General features: G+C 43.7%; 1 protein-coding gene across 1 annotated transcript in view; it reads right to left on the bottom strand.

Moving 5' to 3' along the window:
- PPM1H (protein phosphatase, Mg2+/Mn2+ dependent 1H) overlaps positions 1-21776 on the bottom strand; it is a 152768-nt gene that overhangs the window by 68073 nt on the left and 62919 nt on the right. The window contains exons 2-3 of the mRNA XM_054178301.1: positions 10773-10941; positions 5815-6159 (exon numbers count right to left, since the gene is read on the bottom strand). Of these exons, the coding sequence (XP_054034276.1) occupies positions 5815-6159; positions 10773-10941 (514 nt within the window). The remainder of the gene's footprint in view (positions 1-5814; positions 6160-10772; positions 10942-21776) is intronic.

Here is a 21776-nt window from a genome sequence, read left to right on the forward strand (position 1 = left end):
GAAAACATTGGGCACCCAGGAACAAATGGCAGCTCTGAGGGATGAAAGGGAATTTGCTGGGGAAAAAAAAAGCAGAATGAAGGCTAAAATAAATGTATCCTAACAACAGGTATCTGGTGGTATAATTGGTGAGTGCTTTACATAGAAAACAATTAATGAGTTCTCCAAAGGGATACTAGGACTGCAGAGCATACGCCTTTACAAACAGCAGCAAGACACACTCATGCCACAAGTCTACCCTTCAGAAACACAGGGAATGGGTAGATGCTAAATGTATTAAAGGGGGCATAGCAGGGAGGGGAAGAAGGTCAACAGAACAGTATTTACTGAAAAAATACTAGGCATTCACAGGCTTTTCAGAATGAACCACAGTATTTAACCCTGTGCCTCATGTCACTGTTTTCATGAGATCTTGAAAAGACTTAATTTTTGTCCATGTGAACAGGCCCAGATTTAAGGAGGCACCTAGCTGCTCAAATAGTTTTCCCTCTGTTTAGCTTCCAACTGATTCTGAGTGTAAGAAATGTTATATACAATAGAAGTGGAGAGCACAGGTCATGTGTCAGCAACTATCAGGCCCGGGAAGGAAAAAATACATAAATGTATACATCACACACACACACACACATATATATAGCTCCAAGAAAGCCTGAACAACATAAAAGACACAAGTAAATGAGCTGTTTTCTAGTACTCCACACACTTTAAACAAAAACTGAAGTACATGCCAATGAATTAATTGTTGCCTCTTAGTTTAGCTTGGGGTAATAACGCAGGATGTTAGAAATTACTACCAGAATTAAACCCAACTTCAAACTGGTCTTTCCTGGTAATACTGGATTCAAACAGGGAGCATCACTTAACAGTGCTATTGCAAGCACTGGCAGATCTTTTCAGCTGAGCCCTGCCTACTTGTATGTGCTTATTATGAATGCATTAGTTAGCCCCTGTGTGTGTGCATACACACAGTGCTATACTTCAGCCATTCTTGTATTTGCACTGAGAAACAAACAACTCAAATTATCTATGCCTTGGGGTATGGCATTGAGAGCTTTATTTTAGAGCTAAATTTATCTGAGGAAAAGCACCAGAACAAATGCAAGCCATGACAGGTGCAATTTGATTGAAAATCTGCAGAGACCTTGCTTTGTTTCCTACAAATTTCAGGAGAGGGAGGTGACCTGGGGCAGCGGGAGGATGCTCAGCAGCGCTCTCACACTGTCTGAGCAGGCTGGGTAGAGGTGTCTGTCACAAAAAACGTGACTTCTCACTGGCTGCTGTATATAGGGCCCCATCCCATTTGTTCCATGAATATAGTACTGAGGTGGGGATAGCAAGAAATGTGCCAGTGCTGCCCAACATGGCCATCTGCTGCACGTGGGAACCGTACTCTGCTGCCATTCACATGTTACCACTGCCTCTTACCCCACGCTCTCATTGACTTGGGGTTTTCATTGGTTTGGGGTTGTTTTGGGGGGCGTGGGAGGAGGGGAGGAGAGGGAAGTGGTGGTGGAGGACCAGGAGGAAAACACCTCCAAGATAAAATAAAAATACATCTCTCAAAACCTTTGGTCACAGACATGGGCCTGTTATAAATGCCTCTTTATCTAATCTTACCATAGAGAAGCTGATTTTTCCTCCCCATGGTTTCTCTATATTTTTAAATTAAGCTGAAAAGAACAGTTCAAAGGAAGCAGACATTCCTAACCATCAAAATAATTTAAACTTACAAATGCTACAGTGGATTTTCCAGACACTGCCAGGAATTTTAAAAGACCTTCATCTCCGCAGTTCAGAGAATCCTCTGAGACCTTCAAGCAACAGACAATTCCTCACCTGGTTTCAACTCTGTCATATGTACACTTTGCAAGTGCTGGAATGCCTAAATTAAAATTTATTTCTTCCAATAAGAAGAATTCAGAAACATCTGTTATAGGAGTGAAGAGGAATCATCCTTAGGGCCTCATTTTCAGAGTTTCCCTGACTTAAACGAGATCTGTGTACCAGAGGTTTTTTGACTCATCGCTGCTCATAGCCTCCTCCATTTAGCTGTGCAGAACTCGAATTTACTGCCATGACTTGCCAAAGCACATTCGGTGCCGTGTTTAATTTGACATTACATACTTTGTTTGACATTACCTGTTTTGAGGGAAGGGGAAGGAAAGGAGGCTTACCTATCCAACAAGATGTGAGGAGTAAAAAAAAATAAACCAAAATAAAACAAAGCTCACCAATGCCACTAACTCATTCTGATGTAAAGACAACTGGCTTTTAATGAACTGTTTTATAACAGTGCTGCTGGGAAAGTAGTGGAGCACAAACATGGGCAGAAACCCCAAAGCACCTCTGAAGTCTTTATGGGTATAAAGGGGCACATTCTAAACAAAGTTTGAGTGTATACAAAGCTTTCCTCATCTTCCACCTGGTAAAAAATTTCACAGCAAACTGTTGGGATTTTAATTTTCTTTCTCTTTTTTTCCTCCTTTTTTCTGTAGCACACACCTCATAGCTGTAATCTGCATACAGGGGAAGAGCTGAGCAAGGCTGGGCAGAAGACACAAAGGGCAGTATGTGCCACCTAGGCCCTGATAGAAAAAAACAAAATCAAAACCCCCCAAACACCACCACCACCCACCCAACACCCACCCACGCCTCACCCCCAAAAGGATTTCCGTATGTTCTGTTCAAAAGGCTATCATTTCACACCAAGGAAGCAGTTAATTCAGTCTGTGCTCTGTCTTTTTGGGACACGTCGTGGCAGCAGGAATGCGCAGGGTCCCCACCAGGGTTGCCTCACTGAGGTTCGAGGGGTCTTTGGCCGGTGGGTCCCCTATGACTTTGGAGGTCCAAGTCACCCTAGTCTCCCTCTCCTGGGTGAGGGAATGCAGTGATGCCGCAAAGCCTGCAGAAGACACCAGGCAAGGGCACACGGTACAGAGCAAGTGACAGAGAGCAAGGGCTTTCTCCACCGATTACAGACGCAGCCCAAGGATGCAGCCCATACTAACCGGCCTGACCGCTTCGATCTCTCCCCAGCGCCTACCTCGCACAGGCGCAGACCTGGGACTTCCCAGAGCAAAAGCACGAGTTAATCACGCCAATTAACAACCTCATCCAGGAAAGGAAGGGCACTACGCCACCAAGCCCTCCCCTCCCGCTTGCTCGGCAGCTCACGGACCCCCGACAGCGGCTTGCTCGTGCCACCTCGTGGAGACCCTGCGGAGGGGCCGGGCCGAGCCGACGAGCGGCGAGCCCAGCCCAGCCGCAGAGCGCGGCGGGGACGGCGGCTCCCGGCATGCCCTAATACGCAGCTTTGCCTTCCGCCCGTCGCCGCCCACACGTGTGGGGACGTTCGCCACCGGCGGCCCGTGTGCGGTGGGCTCCTGTGCGCAGGCCGCTGGGGCGCAGGCGCTGCGGAGGAGACAACATGAGAGCAGCGAGTGATGGTGGCACAGAATAGGAATGCCAGCTGTACCCGGTGTAAGGTTTAGACATTTAGGACCTCGAAACAGAACAGGTGCATTCAAACTGCATTATCATCGTCATCATCGCAACGAGTTAGCATACGTGCCACAACTAAAAAAGCAATTTTTCATCTATACCAGTCCTGGCTGTGACACAAAGTAGCTTTACTCCCTACAGACACAGTATCAGGGTTGTTTTACATTAAATTAAAAGGCATAAAGACAAAATTAGCTCCTTAATCTGCCTTACCTCTATCAAAAAGGCACCAAAACGCCTGTAATGGTGGTTCAACCCTTCTCATTCCTACTGGTTATTTAATGGGAGAAAGCTTTTCAAAAGAAAAACTGTACCACATATGTAGCTCTCCCAAGACTCTTCACATTAAAATCCACTAATCTTGCAAAAGTACCTGTCTCGATTGCATCTGAGTAAAAAAAAAATCTTGATATGGAAGAAAATAATGATACAAACTTATATTTCCCAATAAATTACACAGACTAGTTCTGTGCCATTTTTTCCCATCCAAAAAATCAAACAAGGTTCAGTGTGGAATAAAAGTGAATCATTACAGTTGGAAAAGACCTCTAAGAACATTGTGTCCAATCATCAATACCACCATGCCCATTAAACCATGTCCCAAAGTACTATATCTAGATGTTTTCTGAACACCTCCAAGAACAGTAACTCCACTATCTCTCCCTGAGCATCCTATTCCAGTGACCAACCACTTTCAATAATGAAGTTTTTTCTAATACCCACTCTAAATATCCCCTGATGCAACTTCAGGGCATTTAATCTTGTTCTATCACTTAATATTAGGGAGAAGAGACCAACACCCACCTCCCTACAACCTCCTTTCAAGTAGTTGTAGGGAGCAATGAGGTCTCTCCCTCAGCCTCGTCTTCTCCAGACTGAACAATCTCCATTCCCTCAGATGCTCCCCACAGGATTTGTTCTCTAGTCCCTTTACTGGCTTTGTTGTCCTTCTATGGGCAAACTCCAGTACCTCAATGTCCTCCTTGTAATGAGGGGCCAAAACTGAACACAGTATTTGAGATGTGGCCTCACCAGTGCTGTGGACAGGGGCACAATCTCTTCCCTACTCTTGCTGGCCACCTTGTTCGCAGAGTCCAGAATGCTGTTGGCCTTCTTAGCCACCTGAGCACACTGCTAGCTCATGTTCAGCCCTTTCTCAATCAGAACCTCTAAGTTTTTATCTACCAGGCAGCTTTCCAGCCACTCTCCCCCAAGCCTGTGGTGTTGCATGGGGTTTTGCGACCCAAGTGCTGAGCCCAGCACTTGGCCTAGATAAACCTTGGCCCATCAATACAGCCTGTCCCTCTGCAAAACCTTCCTACCTTCAAACAAATCAACTCTCACCCAGTTTGGTATCATCTGCAAACTTCATGAGGGATCACTGCTAATCCCAGTTCCAGCACAACCAGAGAGCACTACCTAGAATTACTTCAGAAAGGAGACAGCTTAAGTAAGTTAGGCAATGACTTGGTCTGTGTCACCTTTCCACAGTGTTTCACTCTATGTAGCTCTCAAAAAAGTACTGTCCAAAGGAAATGACACCAAATAAAGGAAAGAGAATTTTTAAAAGCCTTTTGAAAAGGACTCGAGGCCAAAACAGGGAGACCTTAACTAGAATTCAAAAGGCAGGTGGGGAAAAAAAGTAATGGTATGCTAAATGCTCCCAGGGAAAGGGAACAAAGCCATGATTAGATAAATCTTTCAGGATTTCTTTAGGGTTTGAAGAACAAAGTATCTTTGTCTACTGAAAAACTTAATGATATTCAACAGGCTCCCTTACAGTGACAAGTTCCAGGAAACAACACTGAAGGATGCTGCCCTTCATCCATGTCCCTGATATAACCTTATATCACCCATTTGTATAGTTCTGGGTAATATGAACAAGGTGTGTTGGTGGTGCAAGGAATGCCAAGAGGCTTTGCAGCTATTCTATTAGAGCAACAATGCTTTGTAAAGCACAAGTCCATATACACAGCCTTATGATAACAAGAAGTGCTGAAATCTGCTACTGTGAGGGAATAGAAATCTGCTACTGTGAGGGAATAAAAAGAGGAGAAAAAGCAAAAAGAGCACCAAACTTCCAGCAGTCTGGTAGTCAACAAACGTGGCTTTGCCACTGCCTGAGACTTAAAACAGAGTTCCTGCCTCACAGGAATGTACTAGGTAAACTGTTTTGAATAATTCTGTCCACATGCAAAGGTGTTTAAGTAGGGGAAACAAAAATCACTGATGTGTGGTATTTTTTTGTTCATCTTCTCCAGGCCCAAGTGACCCATATGCAACAAGGACTTCCGAGCCCTGAGCTATACATACCATTTCCTTGAAAGCACTTTCTATGGCCCCAATAACCAGGCACTCGTGTGGGATCTTCTTCTCGGTGAAGAAGCGTGTTGGAGGTGTGCTGGGCGAGCCTGGGGCCCCCACACCGCCACGCAGGGAAGCCGCCCGTGTCAGCGTCCTGGTGTTGGCAGATGGGTTGTCAGGCTCCTCTCCCAGGCAGGTGGGCGGGAGGACAGCTGTGTTTCTCAGGATGTCCACAATCTCCTGCAGCTGCTCCAGGATATGGTGCTGCAGCAATTTGGAAGCAACCACAGCTGCCCCTGACCCAGCATGTCCATCAAACAGGGACCAGTAGTACAGGTTGATCCCGTCTGTGTCCTGGAGAAGCAGGGGGAATAAAGGGAAGGAAAAGAAATGGTTACTGTTACACAGCCACGAGTGAGGTCATGGAGCAGCCACTGGCATGGGGGCAGGGCTGCAAGTGAGATGTGGATGGACTAATGCAGATTCAGAAACAATTTTGCAAGGGACAGGAATCAGGCAATACTGTTGCAAAACACCTCGTACTAACAAAGCATAACCTCTATCTCACCACAAAGAACTTGAAAATTGTATGTGCTTGTCATGCTGGCAGTGGTCTGATTTAGGATGACAGACATGATTTGTTTCATTCACCCAAACGCTGCTCTCTTACACAACAGACCAGCACATAATCTGGGCATCACCTGCATCCCAGCCCCTGATGCCCAAAGCACTGCTTAGTTCAAACTTATGGACAGGGCTGCTAACTGCAGCTCCTGTCACTTTCTGCTCTTCTAAGCTGCGCCACAAAGGTGCCAATCACTGAGTAAGAACACTATGAATTGTCATTTGCAGATCCAAAAGACATCTTTCTCTGTTGCCCTGAGCTACAAAATCCAAAACTTACTGGAAAATGTCTCTCTTAGCAAAATGTATATCGACCACCACTGCAAGTTCCTGCTGTTCAAAGGGCAGAATTCACTGCTGAATGAACATTACTTATAACTTACTTTGCTGAAATGCACATTTTAAAGCCTTGATAATAAAAATTAAGTAAGTCTCTTTATTATTATTTTTCCCCAGTTGATAGCATTACTGCTGCAGTAAGGTTCAGACATGTTCTTAACCAGTGCACTAACAATATTGTCATCTAACACAGTGGAGAGTTCACCCAAGAGTTGGAATTCAGCAGTCTATTGTTCGTGCTTCACCTCATTACTGAAATGCTGAGAAAAGGGAGGATTGTTCTGCAGTACTGGATTACTTACCCCAGCAAGGATCACACAGGATCACAGGATGTTAGGGGTTGGAAGGGACCTCTGGAGATATTTGAGTCCAACCCCCGCTGCCAGAGCAGGACCATAGAATCTAGTGCAGGTCACACAAGAATGTATCCAGATAGGTCTTGAAAGTCTCCAGAGAATGAGACTCCACAACCTGTCTGGGGAGGCTGTTCCAGTGCTCTGTGACCCTTACTGTAAAGAAATTCTTCCTCATGTTGAGGTGGAACTTTTCTGTGCTGTAGTTCACATCCATTGCTCCCTGTCCTATCACAGGGCACAAGTGAGCAGAGGCTGTCCCTTCCTTCCTGACACCTAGCCCTCAGATATCGATATACATTTACTAGATCCCCTCTCAGTCTTCTCCTCTCCAGACTGAACAGCCCCAGGTCTCTCAGCCTTTCCTCATAAGGCAATGCTCCAGACCCTTCATCATCCTTGTAGCCCTCCACTGGACTCTCTCAGGTAGATCTCTGTCCCTCCTGAATGGGGAAGCCCAAAACTAATACAGGCCAGGATGCCATTGGTCTTCTTGGCCACACTATCTACAAGCTCTGGTGGTATTTTATCAAAATCAGCCTTCAAACATCTCCATTTTTTCTTTTAACTGGACAGAGCCCTCAAGTAGCAACACGATCAGTCACCACAGTGGTTATTTTAGGTTTCCTTTTATAGATTCAGATTTAACAACATTATGAATATCTGCCAGATACATGAAGAGTAAACAGATCCTTTACTGCACTGACCTTACAATTAATTTCCAGAATGTACTAGGAAATTTAATAAGACTCAGCCTCCTCAACTGCTGACCTAGCTTTCAGGAAGATTCAGAGTTCTCCTGGGTTTTGTAATTGTAAAATATAATTAAGACGTGCAAAGGTTTGGGTCAAGCAATGGATGAGAAATCATAAAAGAAAATGAGAAATAATTGGAGCTTGGTTATAGAGAAGAAAAAAAATAACATTTTATCTATAGCAATATATAGCAATCAATAGGGACACGTTTTTCAGGTAAACCAGACAGTGGTCCTGCATTGCAAACATTCAGATTTGTTTGTTTGTTGGTTTTATGAAGCTAATTCCAAACAGGCAAATAAATGATATTGCCACTAAAGATATGTTCTGAAAACCACAACCCACCTTGACCGTTCTCGTGCCAAATACAAACTACACTCAGGAAACGCATGGGAGTGCATCTGAAGTTCTCATAAAATCTGAACTGGGTGGGCAATTGCCACCCCATCCCCAGAGAAAAGCTTCCTCCTGTTACTGATGATATGTACAGCTACCAGTAGTAGACAATGCAAAATATATACTCCATCCAATCTTTGTGGCAAGGAAAGCTGCAGAAGTAATAATTGTGTGTCCTCACATAACAATTACAGTTAACAATGCATCACATTAAGTCCTGCAACCTGTATCCTGGCACGGTTTTCCCATTTCACTCACTGATGGTCTTCAGTATTCATCATCAAGGCACCCTCTAGTTAAAGGCATTTAAAAACTGGGTACAAAAGGCAAATATGATTAATCAAATGGCAGTGGAATCAAGGGAAGGGGAGAGAATTTAGGGTTGAATTTGCAGTCTTGCCTTTCACTACTCTGCTCAGTTATCACCAGCTGTTGAAAGAAGATGACTTGCATTTATGCTATTTAACAGGTTTCTTTGGATTCTTCTGTGAGTCAGGACTAAACAAATATTCACTTTCCCATCTCCTCATTTCTGGCCCACCACCTATCTCCTCCTTCCTACCTTTGCAAAGTCCCTCTGCAGCATAAAGACCACGACACTGGCACCCAGCCCATGTGGACAGCCCATGGATCTCCAGCTCCCTTATGCTGCCCTGATAAAATGCAGGGCTGCATAGATAGGTCAGCATTAAAAAAAAATAATCACACAACCTCCTATGTATCTGACATTTAAGGTTCACAAACTTCCCAGAAAGCAGGGTGAAACAAAGATAGGATGTGGCTTTCTCAAAGATTCTCTGGGATAAAAAGAAACATCTGGGCACAGTGAAATGGATTCCATTAAATTAAGATGCAGTTTAAGTTTCAGTTCCTATTTCCCTTGTGCTCCATGCTTTAAAACCTAAAGAAGAACAGAAGAAATCTGTCTTCTCATCAGAAAAAATACTCAATAAACTTGCTTCCCTTGTCTCTCCCTCCTTCAATATTTCTACAAGCTGCTTCACCACTCGGAGACAATTTTGGATTGTGTGTTACATTTGGATCTCCCTATGAGGAATTCACAGTATTCTGCCTCAGGCTTTCTTACTAAATACTTGTTGGGATGAAATGATACCATTCACTGGAGTGTCTCATGCCTGTGTGTCTATATCCTGTTGATACAGAGTAACTTGCACCCTCATCACATTTAACACTGAACCCATACGCTCCTGAAAAGATACTTGCTAACAATGCTATGTGAGGGCAAACGACAATTTCATACAGCACAGTATAAACAACATGAAAACATAGAAGTAGGACAAATTACAGAAACTTGTATCTCTTTATTTTCCTTTTTAGATCTATTCAAATTGGGGGGGGGCGGGAAGTAATAAAAAAGTACCAAGGGAAAAGTCCTACTAATTGCTAGTGTAAGACTGCCCTCTAGTAGAAAGCTTTCTCCAGAAATATGCTGCCTGTTTGGAGAAAACACCTTACTACTTTAAATTCACAAGCTGTGGTCTAATGCCATGGTAGGATAGGTGTTACCCAGGTAAATAATGAGTGCCGTAGTGCTAATTCAAGTGGCACGTAGAAAACAAATCTGTAGATAAGAAGAGAACATATAAAGAATATGGTAAGTAGCATGAAAACAGTATACCATATTATACACATCCTCACTTCAGACATTATGCTCATTTCTGGTCAAAATATGTCAGAAATAGAAAAAAAAAAGAAAAGAAGACTTGAAATGAAAATGGTGGGGTTGTGGGGTTTTTTTTATCCCAGAGGCTTGAAAGGGAGGGGCTGAATGTCTGAATGTAGCACACCATCAATCATTGCTGGTGCCTGAGCTCATGCTTAAAGAGTAGATGAAGTAGCTTGCCAGTTAGGAAACCAGAGGGATGAAGAACAGCAGATGATTGCCAGTAGACAAGTGCATGACATATATCACTCTTCACATAAAGACAGGATCCATAGTCTGCAAGAATCACTGAATTCAGTGCACTGGAAGAGCTTACCCTACCTGCATAAACCACCCAAATGACTGTCAAATCCTTAATAAAATGGTGTGACTACATAAATGGTGATACTGCAATGATTGGAGTGACCATCAGTGGACAAGTCAGCCACAGCCATTAAATTCAGAGTGTTCTGCAGCAGTAAATTTCTCAGGATTAGATACGTGTCTTCAAAAAGGAAAATCCAAGGATTATTCCCCTCCCCATAATTAAACTAAAACATTGTAGATGATCTCTAAGGTCCTTTCCAACCTGAGACATTCTGTGATTCAGTTTTAGATGCAAGAAGCATTTTCCAGTTCAAGAAATAATAATAACAACATTTAAAAAATCAGGTACCAGAGCTAAGAAAAATATAGCTAAATGTTCTGCATTTAAGCAGAGATGAGGTACCTGAGACTATAGGGAACATTCAGTACACATCTTTTAGTGTCACATTACCACATCCTTTTGTATTTATTTTGTACTTCTCCACAGACAAGATACAGAAGTGTGCTTACTGAATTATCTTTCAGCTGGAGACCTTCTCCGTTGGGCAATGATGACCTCCGTTTTGTGGAAGAGTTCTTATTTGGTGTAGAATTAGCACCTCCAGCTTTCTTCTTGACAAAGAGGACTTCACAGCTGGCTTGATCTTCATTGTGTGTGCTCTTCCCTGCATTTATTACCCTAAGGCAAAACAAATGAACAAAGCAAATCAAAAGAAAAAGAAGGAAGAGAGGGGGTAAAAAAGAAGAGGGGGTAAAAAAGAAGAGGGGGGAAAAAAGAAGAGGGGGGAAAAAAGAAGAGGGGGGAAAAAAGAAGAGGGGGGAAAAAAGAAGAGGGGGGAAAAAAGAAGAGGGGGGAAAAAAGAAGAGGGGGGAAAAAAGAAGAGGGGGGAAAAAAGAAGAGGGGGGAAAAAAGAAGAGGGGGAAAAAAAGAAGAGGGGGAAAAAAAGAAGAGGGGGAAAAAAAGAAGAGGGGGAAAAAAAGAAGAGGGGGAAAAAAAGAAGAGGGGGGAAAAAAGAAGAGGGGGAAAAAAAGAAGAGGGGGGAAAAAAAGAAGAGGGGGGAAAAAAAGAAGAGGGGGGAAAAAAGAAGAGGGGGAAAAAAAAGAAGAGGGGGAAAAAAAGAAGAGGGGGAAAAAAAGAAGAGGGGGAAAAAAGAAGAGGGGGAAAAAAGTAGTGGGGGGAAAAAAGAAGAGGGGGAAAAACAAGAAGAGGGGGAAAAAAAGAAGATGGGGGAAAAAAAGAAGAGGGGGGAAAAAAGAAGAGGGGGGAAAAAAGAAGAGGGGGGAAAAAAGAGGAGGGGGGAAAAAAGAAGAGGGGGGAAAAAAGAAGAGGGGGGAAAAAAGAAGATGGGGGAAAAAAAGAGGGGGGAAAAAAAAGAAGAGGGGGAAAAAAAAGAAGAGGGGGAAAAAAAAGAAGAGGGGAAAAAAAAAAAGACACATCCAAGTTAGCAAAGCCTCCATCTGCACACCTCATATGTGACTCAGGATGTACAGAACCCTAGCCCAGAAGCATTGCAAGTATCAACTGAATTAAAATGCCCAGCTTTCTTACACACACACACACAAATACATTCTTGATGACTTCCATACATCTACTTATGGCACAAGCAAGATTTTTTTCACAGATCTATGTAAGATCCAATGGTATCATGAACAATTTTTAACCTAAGGCATCTCTTTCTTTTCTTTGAAGGGACTATTTGATGGTCAAGGCTGATAACACGCCTCTGAGATGAAATGTGAGATCCCCAGCTGGTTTTTCTACCTGCCAGCATCTCTGCTATTGTGAATAATCAATCTGTTGGCTAAGGCATTCTGTCAAGTTCTGAGTCATGCACAAACAAAATACCTGCTATAAATCTACAAAGCTGTTACTGCTAAAGGCACAGCAAAATATGCAACTGCTACTGTTCTGCTTCAGGGGTGTGCCTTTGAAATGCTGTGACAGAAATACAAAGGAAAGGCTTTTCCTTATATTCTAACATGCAAGTCAAGCTTGCTTGTATCACAGCAGAGAGATGTATACTAAATACACCCCTTTAGCACTGCAGAACAACATACCCCCCCCTTACCCCCCAAACCCCACAAACACTCTCAACTGTCCTATCTGCCAAGCAGAAAGCAGATTTACCCCAAGAGCTGCAGGCATGCAGCACTAAAACTCAGTACAAGCTTCAGATAGCCAAGGGTACCCTGAGACTTGAACCATAACTGCTCATCTTCCTTCTGTCAGTGATGAAGCTAAAGTAACAGCTATTCCACCACCACCGTTTAAAAACCCTAATCAGCAGTTTGCATTATACAAGATACTGTAATTACAGAATCACAGAATCACCAAGGTTGGAAGAGACCTCAAAGAGCATCAAGTCCAACCTGTCACCACAGACCTCATGACTAAACTATGGCACCAAGCGCCACGTCCCCTCTTGAACACCTCCAGGGATGGTGACTCCACCACCTCCCTGGGCAGCCATTCCAATAGCTAACAACTCTCTCAGTGAAGCACTTTCTCCTCACCTTGAGCCTAAACTTCCCCTGGTGCAGCTTGAGACTGTGTCCTCTTGTTCTGGTGCTGGTTGCCTGGGAGAAGAGACCAACCCCCTCCTGGCTACAACCACCCTTTCAGGTAGTTGTAGACAGCAATAAGGTCTCCCCTGAGCCTCCTCTTCTCCAGGCTAAACAATCCCAGCTCCCTCAGCCTCTTGTCATAGGGCTTAGTATAATCCATCTCAGAACAGCCAACTTCAAACATATTTTCCACTTTCTACATGAGAACCTTGTCACAAATCACTAATTTTGCATCACTTGACACGGTGCTCAGTAAGACATATGCTTTCACAGTCCTGGGCTCAGAAAGAGAACCCGTTCAAGCCAGAACCATGTCTTTGATGCAAGGATGCCCTCTTCCACAAGCACTTCCACCAACCACTTCTCTCCACATTTCCATTACTGGACAAACAAACAGTTTCACACATTAGGCACACAATGTCTTGGAAAACAACTGTTGCCTCTCCAGAAGGTCAAACAGCTTGAAGACGCATCATAATCCTGGTGACAAGTTCAAGACATACCTAACTTCTTGATCTCTAGTGTTTTCCTTACAGTGAAATTTCACATAACCACAAAAGACTTGTGAAAAGTTGTTGAAACAAAACAAAAACCTGAAGGAAAGCTTGCAGGAGACTCTGCCCCAACCTGCCTGCTCTACCTGAAATCTCAGTTCTGTGTCGGGCTTGCTCAAGGGTAAAATAGTCTTCTAATCTTCTAAAAGAAACATGACACCGTGACCTGCAAATGTGTATTCCTGCCTCTGAGTAGGAAAAAAAAAGTCTAAGAAAATGTGCATCCACTATAATTAACTGCTTCACAGAATCACAGAATGTTAGAGGTTGGAAAGGACCTCCAGAGATCGAGTCCAACCCCCCTGCCAAAAGGAGGATCACCTAGGGTAGTCCTCACCTGAATGCATCCAGGTGAGTTTTGAAAGTCACCAGAGAAGGAAACTCCACAACCTCTCTGGGCAGCCTGTTCCAGTGCTCTGTCACCCTTGCTGTAAAGTTTCTCCTCATGTTGAGGTGAAACCTTCTATGTTCAAATGTGCATCCATTGTTCCTTGTCTTACTACTGTGCACCACCAAAAAGAGATTGGCCCCCTCCAGTTGACACTCACCCCTCAGATATTTATACATGCTGGTCAGATCCCCTCTCAGTCTTCTACTCTCAAGTCTCTCAGTCTCTCTTCATAGGGGAAATGCTCAAGTCCCCTAATCATCAGAAACTGGAAGTTTCCTTACAGTGCCAAATGCCACATGCTGCAGGCTGGCATCTGTATGCACAATACTCCCAGCTGTTTACAAGTATTCCTTGTAAATAAACATCAGCTGTGGATAAAATGTTGTGAAACGCAGAGAGCACTGATAAAGGAGCATCTAGCTGCAAAGCACCTCTGAGCAGTTTAATCACTCACCCCCTGTAGTGCCAAACCTTTGAGCAACCGGAGAACAAACACTGATATGTGATAAGCTTCTTCCAGTCTGAAAGTTTGACATTTTCTTGACAGACTGAGGGAAAAGGAAGCATATATTCAGAAACAGGGGGGAGGCACAAATATCAAACAATTTAAATCAGCTGGCCAAAACCTCTCTAACTTGAAATGCTCCAAGGATGATTAAAATATTGCAGCGGCACAGAAAGTGCAATTTTATCATACAAAGAGCTAATTAATATTCAGTTTAGCTAATCAGTCTCCTTAATGTTGCTGCTAGCTGCTTGCAAGCCTGTTTAGAAGAAGACAAAGACAAAAGCTACTCCTTCCAAAAATCACTTCTGATCTCACAACTATTGTTACTTATGAAAATCACTCAAATATTGGAGCTGCTCTGATTCTGTGGTAGTTTGAGGCTCGGGTGCCTTTAGGAAACTATAAAGTTGAAGACCTCCAGAGGCTAGTGAGGTCCAGGAGGTGGACTGGGAAGTGTATTTCATTCCCCTAAGTCCTGCATGCCCTATAAAACTGGCTGCAGTGTCAGGTTTCTTTCCTCTTCCCACCCTCTCTCCTCCCAGGAGGACGCACAGGCTGTTATCTCATGTGGGGGAGGCCTGGTGTCAGCCTTGGCAATGCTGCCAATTAGGCCTGGAGCTGCCTAACTGGGGCCTGGAGCTGCCAAGCTGAATTTTTGCTGTGTCACAATGGTGTTGGTATGGAGGGTAGAGAAGCTTGGCAGGGGCAGGGCACAAAGGCCTGGGTTGGTTAGCCTGGTTTAAAGGGAGGTTTGTGTGAAGCTTTGTCTTAATGAGCTTCTGTGTTAAGCTTTTTATGTATTTTATATGCTTTGTACTGTTGTACATAGTTATGAATAGCATTGCTATTTAAACTTTCCAATCCTATCCAATCCTTTGTGTGAACTTCCCACCCCCATCTCCCTTTTGGAAGAGGTAAACCAGCATCTGCCTCACTCTAAACTAAGACAGGTTTCTATGCTTAGTGATGGATTTCAGGGCTTGAATGGTAGGAGATGTTCTGATGTTTAATACCTTGTTCAGTTATATACAATGAGATATCATTTTATAAAGCTGCTGCCAAGAAAATTTGCCAAGGCACCAAATACATTTCAAAGGCTACAAGAACAAAGTGACCTAACAGACCAGCTTGGCATTCAGCTGTCATGAAACACCTGGAGTTGAACCAGCACACCAGGCACTTTGCTAGAAGAAAATACAGTCAGAAGAAACCTGGCAAGACTGAATATTGAGAAGTGAGGCTTGGATGTCAGTATATGTTCACCCAAGAATTTTACTTTATCTCCCTCACGTCCAGTTTTCCTCTCCCCGGCAGATAGTTATGTTTGCTTTGGAAATTCGTCTGAGCACCTGAACTAATCACAATGCCAAAGCAGTACTATGGGTGCTACCAGATATTGCAGAGCCTAGGTGTCTAAAACTGCCTCTCCTGACATTTGCACTCTTCTATTCTCACATCCCATCTTGCAGGCCAACTTTGGAAAAGGGTTGCAGTGGAGCCCTGTGATTTTTAATCTCAGATCTTGAACTGTGTTGGTGCCTGATGCCAAGCACAGACGCTGGTAACACCTTCTACTCAGCTTCAAACATCTCTCTGCTGCCTTTTGAAATCCTTTTTTCTCTGCTGCTTCTTAACTCCCTCCTTGAGACAATTCTTTCAACCAGCACTCTGATGCTGATTTCACTGTTGTCTTTCCTCCTTGCTTTCTCATACTGCAACTTATCAGGACAAAAACCGCATCTAAGCTGCTTATGCAAATAGCAAAGCAGAACGAACAAGAGCATCACATCTCCAAAAAGTTACCCTAAATTAGACCTCAGAAAATTTTCATGGAAAAATCAGCCATCCTCCTCATTCCAGAAAGGAAGAGCCTCAGCTTCCTAAGATTTTCAGTTCCCCTTCATATCTCTTTTGCTGTCTGCCTTGACATGTAAGCTACCCTCCAATAAAGTGAATGAAATGAGACAAAACATTCCTTTCCAAAAAACCAAACCATCAGACCTCTCATCATAGAGTTGTCCTATAATTAATAAAATGCAGAGAAAAATTAATTTAAAAAGAAAAGAAAAAGACTGAATCCCATATAATTCTCTAGCTTTTACTCTGAGACGTGTTTTTGAGGGAATTCTTGCTTTTGTTTTTCCTCCCCGTAACTCCACAATGAATTCATCAGATAAGCGTAATCACGTACAACTCCTTTGCATCCCTTCTCATGTCTTCCAAATTACCTGTTTATCTTCTATCCACTCTTTTATGAAGTTCAACCCAAATCATAGAATGGTCTGGGTTGGAAGGGACCTCCAAAGGTCATCTAATCCAACTCCCCCTGCAGTCAGCAGGGGCATCCTCAACTAGATCAGGTTACCTAGAGCTCTGTCGAGCCTCACTTTGAATATCTCCAGGGAAGGGGCCCTAACCACCTCCCTGGGCAACCTGTTCCAGTGTTCTACTACCCTCATAGTAAAGAAATTGTTCCTAACATCCAATCTAAATCTCCTGTTCTCTAGTTTGAAGCCATTGCTCCTCATCCTGTCACTGCAGGCCTTTGTAAACAGTCTCTCTCCATCCTTCTTGTAGGCCCCCTTCAGGAAGGCTGCTATAAGGTCTCCCCAGAGCCTCCTCTTCTTCAGGCTGAACAACCCCAGATCCCTCAGGCTGGCTGAGGGAGGTGCTGCAACCTCCTGATAATTTTCATGGCCCTCCTCTGGACTCACTCCATCAGGTCCATGCCCTTCCTAGATGCCCATGTCCATGCCCTTCCTTCCATGCCCAGGCTAGATGTTAGGAAAAAGTTCTATAAAGAAAGAGTGATTGCCCATTGGAATGGGCTGCCTGGGGAGGTGGTGGAGTCGCCATCACTGGAGGTTTTCAGGAGGAGACTTGATGGGGTGCTTGGTGCCGTGGGTTAGTTTTTTGGGTGGTGTTTGATTGGTTGATGGGTTGGACGCAATGATCTTGAAGGTCTCTTCCAACCTGGTTTATTCTATGTATTCTATGTATTCTATGTATTTGAGGGCTCCAGAGCTGGATGCAGTACTCCAGGTGAAGTATCACCAGAGCTTAGTGGTAGAATCCCCAGTCTGGATCTGCTGGCAGTGCATTTTTTGATGCGCCCCAGGATGTGATTGGCCTTCTGGGCTGCAAGCACACACTGTCTGCTCATGTCCAGCTTCTCATCCATCAGCAAATAATGCATCTAATTTGGATGAAATGTTCCTCTTTTTACATTATTAGGTCCTATATTTAATAACAGTCCTGAGGTTTAGATCATGGTATAATGGTGCTAGTAAAAATACACTGTACTTTGCAAACAGCAGCTTACTGAAGCCTGCACACGAGGTGGTGGATTTTGGTCACATTTGAGGAGGTACTTGCATCAACCTTGTTGGACACTTTAGTACTTGACAAGACTAATCTCTGACATGCCCTTAGCCAAAAGCAAATCCTTCAGATAGGTGCCAGCTAGTTTGGTTTGGCTCACAATTAACATTCTGCTGGTATCTTGCGAGACCCCAGATCCCATCCAGATGAATGGAAAATGTAGGTCACACTGTGCTGCTATTCTTCATTCAACAAGCAGAGCTCAAACTCCTGTGCTGAGGTCACTGATTACAAAATCCTAAGTTTATCTTAAATGAACAAAACAGACCAGTGAGTGAATTCAAAATTCATTTTGACAACAGTTTCCTCAAAACAACCAACAACAAAAAGCAGCATCACCAAAACCCCACAACAAACCAACTCAACTCTTTTGAAGCAGTACTATTCAGCTACTTTTCACATCAATGTTAGTACATACACTCTTTGGTTGCTTTACTCCTCCCTATATCATACTTGTTGCGATTACATTAACTTCTGTTTGCTTCAGCAAAAGTTTCTAGCTGAAGTAAACAATTTCTTTTCTAGGAAATACTGGTTGTATTCAATAATCATAAGAACTAAGCAATGACAACCAAGGGCTGCTGCTGAGGTTTGTTATTTACTGTGGATAAAAGTGACATTCTGCAATTCTGGCATAGAATGTTTCTGAACATATTACCAACATATTACCAACCTTCCTGCTGTTTACAAAGTGAAAAAAGGATAATTACAAAATGCCTAACCACACCTGTCCCTCACTCCACCTGCTCAAAACAACAAAATAATTTACCCCAGTGCAGCTGCCTTACATGCAAGTTGATGTATCTGCCCCTTTCTCTGCTGCACTTCCTTTTTAGAAACATTTGGAGACATTTTGACATTCCAGTGTCAGACCCTGTGGGCTGCATCAGACAATTTAGCCCACAACAGAAAATTAAAGCAGAGTCCATTAGCTAAGGTGAATCACAGAATCATTCAGGTTCGAAAAGACCTTCAGGATCATCAAGTCCAGCTGATAACCCTACTCTACAAGGTTCACCCTTAAACCATATCCCCAAACACCACATCCAAGTGACCTTTAAACACATCCAGGGTTGGTGACAGCCCATTCACAGAGTCACAGAATTCCAATGTCTGACTACTCTTTCCCTGATTTTTTTTTCCTGATATCCAGTCTAAACCTCCAGTTTGAGGCCATTCACCCCTTGTTCTATCACTAATTACCAGTGAGAAGAGACCAGTACCAATCTCTCCACAACATCCTTTCAGGTAGTTGTAGACAGAAATGAGGTCGCCCCTCAGCCTCCTCTTTTTCAATCTAAACAGCCTCAGTTCCTTCAGTTGCTCTTCATAAGACCTATTATCCAGGTCCTTCCTCAACTTCGTTGCCCCTCTTCTGCACTGGCTCCAGCACCTCCACATCTCTCTTGTATTGAAGTGCACAAAACTGGACACAATACTCAAAGGTTGGCCTCATCAGAACTGAGTACAAGGGAACAATCACCTCTCTACGCCTTCTGAAGAAGAATTGCTTGTATGATGTCCTGCAAGGTATCTTTATGTGAGGAAACTGCTCTCACCTGATCTATAAAAACTTCAATTTGTTAACTCCCAGGGCAAATGCAATAGCTCCTCTTTAAGGATTAGCAAAAAGGAGGTAGACAAAAGCAGATCTATCCACAGGCAGGTTTATTGCAATGTTCCACTTGAGGCTGGGGGTTCAGAGTGGCAAGTAAGCACCTGTAGTTGTTTTGACACTGAAAATTAATTCATTAAGCAGCACAGAGCTCTTTTCTTCTGCCATCAGCCCAGCAGGCTCCAGCTGCTCGGAAGAGCTACAACCAGCCTCCCTCCTCACTCCAGCTGTGGTACACACATGCTACCTTGCAACCCTAAGTACTGGTGTGAGCTTGCATCCATCCCAGCTAATAACACAGAAGCAACCCAGATGAACAACATGCCTATATACAACAGGCAATATGTTCCTAGAGATTTGCTTTTTCATTTCAACACTCTTAGAATGATGATTAAGGATACCAGAAAAAACCCTTTTCTACAGGTATTGCTGGCTTTTCTTCTCTCTCCCCCACTCCTTTCCGCCACCCTCCACCACTGGATTAGCTTGTGAGTGGATGCCTCTGCTTTTTTTCTGTGACATCTCATTTATAGTCTTAGATTTCCAGGTAGGTGGCTGTTTCCCTGCTTTCACCCACACAAGATTTATTTCTGCACTGAGAAAAGACTTGAAGGATATTTCCTCCTAGCTGTTCACCTCCTCCCACAGATGAAAGGCAGCTTTTCAAGCAGACGAAACAGTTTCATTCATTCATTACTCTGTCACACTGTTCACAGCAAAATACCCACTAGTTCTGTCCACTGCAGGCAGAAAATGAAGCCATCCCTGAATCAGTTCTCCAAAGCCATGGGGCTGAATTCATGCTCTTAACCAAGGAGGAAGTGAGTGTTTAGCCATAAAGATGAGTCTTTCAGTGCTCCAGTGTGAAAATGTGTGGTTTTGTATTAACAATCACACTGACATATTAGGCCAAGTTCACTTTAGGATCCAGCTAGAAACTACTACACTTGCCAAGCTTCGGAGGCCTAACTACAGGATTAAACCAGGCAAGGCCCCAGAGTACAAAATTGAACATACATTGAAGAAGTGAAAGATAGTGATGGAAAAAAGTTCTAAAAATCTGTGCCAAAAGTTCAGTGTGAATGAACACAAATGGGTAATACAGCTTGTCTTTGGACTGAAGGAAATGGTATCTTGGGAGGGTAATCCATTCTGACATTATTTGCATGAACGTTCCAAAATGCTATTGCAGGACTTTACCATCACAGAACATTAGGGGTTAGAAGGGACCTCAGAGGATTATCTAGTCCAACCCTGCCAGAGCAGGATCACCAAGAGCCGATCACACAGGAGCACATCCAGGCTGGTTTTGAATATGAGGGAGACTCCACAACCCCCCTGGGCAGCCTGTTCCAGTGTTCTGGCACCCTCACAGGGAAAACATTTTTCCTCATGTTTCCATGGAACTTCCTATGCCTCAACTTCCACCCACTGCCCCTTGTTCCATCACTGGGCATCACCAAGCAGAGCCTGACTCCATCCTTTTGCACTCACCCTATACAGCTTTACAAACATGAATGAGGCCATGCCTTAGACTCCTTTTCTCCAAGTTAACAAGCCCCAGCTCCCTCAGACTCTCCCTGTAAGGACGATCTTAATTTTTCTGGCTTTGCACTGGACACTGGGCTCTTTCAAGCAGTTTCCTGAGTTACTGAGAGTAGGGATTGTTCGGTTTGGAGAAGAGAAGGCTCTGATGAGACCTTATTATGGCCTTCCAGTATCTGAAGGGGGCCTACAAGAAAGCTGGTGAGGGACTTTTTAGGGTGTCAGGTAGTGACAGGACTAGGGAGAATGGATCCAAGCTAGAGGAGGGGAGATTGAGATTAGATGTTAGGAAGAAGATCTCCACCAAAAGAGTGGTGAGACACTGGAACAGGTTGCCTAGGGAGGTGATGGAAGCCCTACCCCTGGATGTTTTTAAGGCCAGGCTGGATGTAGCACTGGGCAACCTGATCTAGTGGAAAGGGTCGCTGAGGGGTTGGAACTAGATGATCCTTGGGGTCCCTTCCAACCCTGAAAGTTTTGTGAGTCTGTGAAATAAAAGCTCTCCTTATGCTTACAATGAAGCAAGGTATGTGTTTAAAGTAGTTCAGTAAATCCATTAGGTCATGGAGCTGTGGACTGCAGTCTCAGCTCTCTCAGGGTTAAGAGAAAAATCAAGATAAATGGCTTATGCAAAACCAGTCCAAGCTTTAAAAACAAAATTACCTCTCATATTTAGCATGTGTGAAAGTTAACCACAAGAGTTCCACAGTGATGGTAGTAATCTCTTTTATACAGCTGTCAACTGAAATTAGCCCCAAGCTAATCTTTACAAATGTAACAGAGAGCATACACATTTCCACAGCTAAGCACTAATGCCTTATTCACAACATCCCTCTACTCCAGCAGGTATTGTGACGCTCCTATAACCTGAAAGCAGGCGGTCTGCTCCTGTATTCTTAAAAAGTCATTGGAGCAAACTGTGCATGTATGAAAGCACACATACATAGGCGAAGTA

Source organism: Dryobates pubescens, chromosome Z (genome assembly GCF_014839835.1).
Source record: "Dryobates pubescens isolate bDryPub1 chromosome Z, bDryPub1.pri, whole genome shotgun sequence".
Classification (NCBI taxonomy): Eukaryota; Metazoa; Chordata; class Aves; order Piciformes; family Picidae; genus Dryobates; species Dryobates pubescens.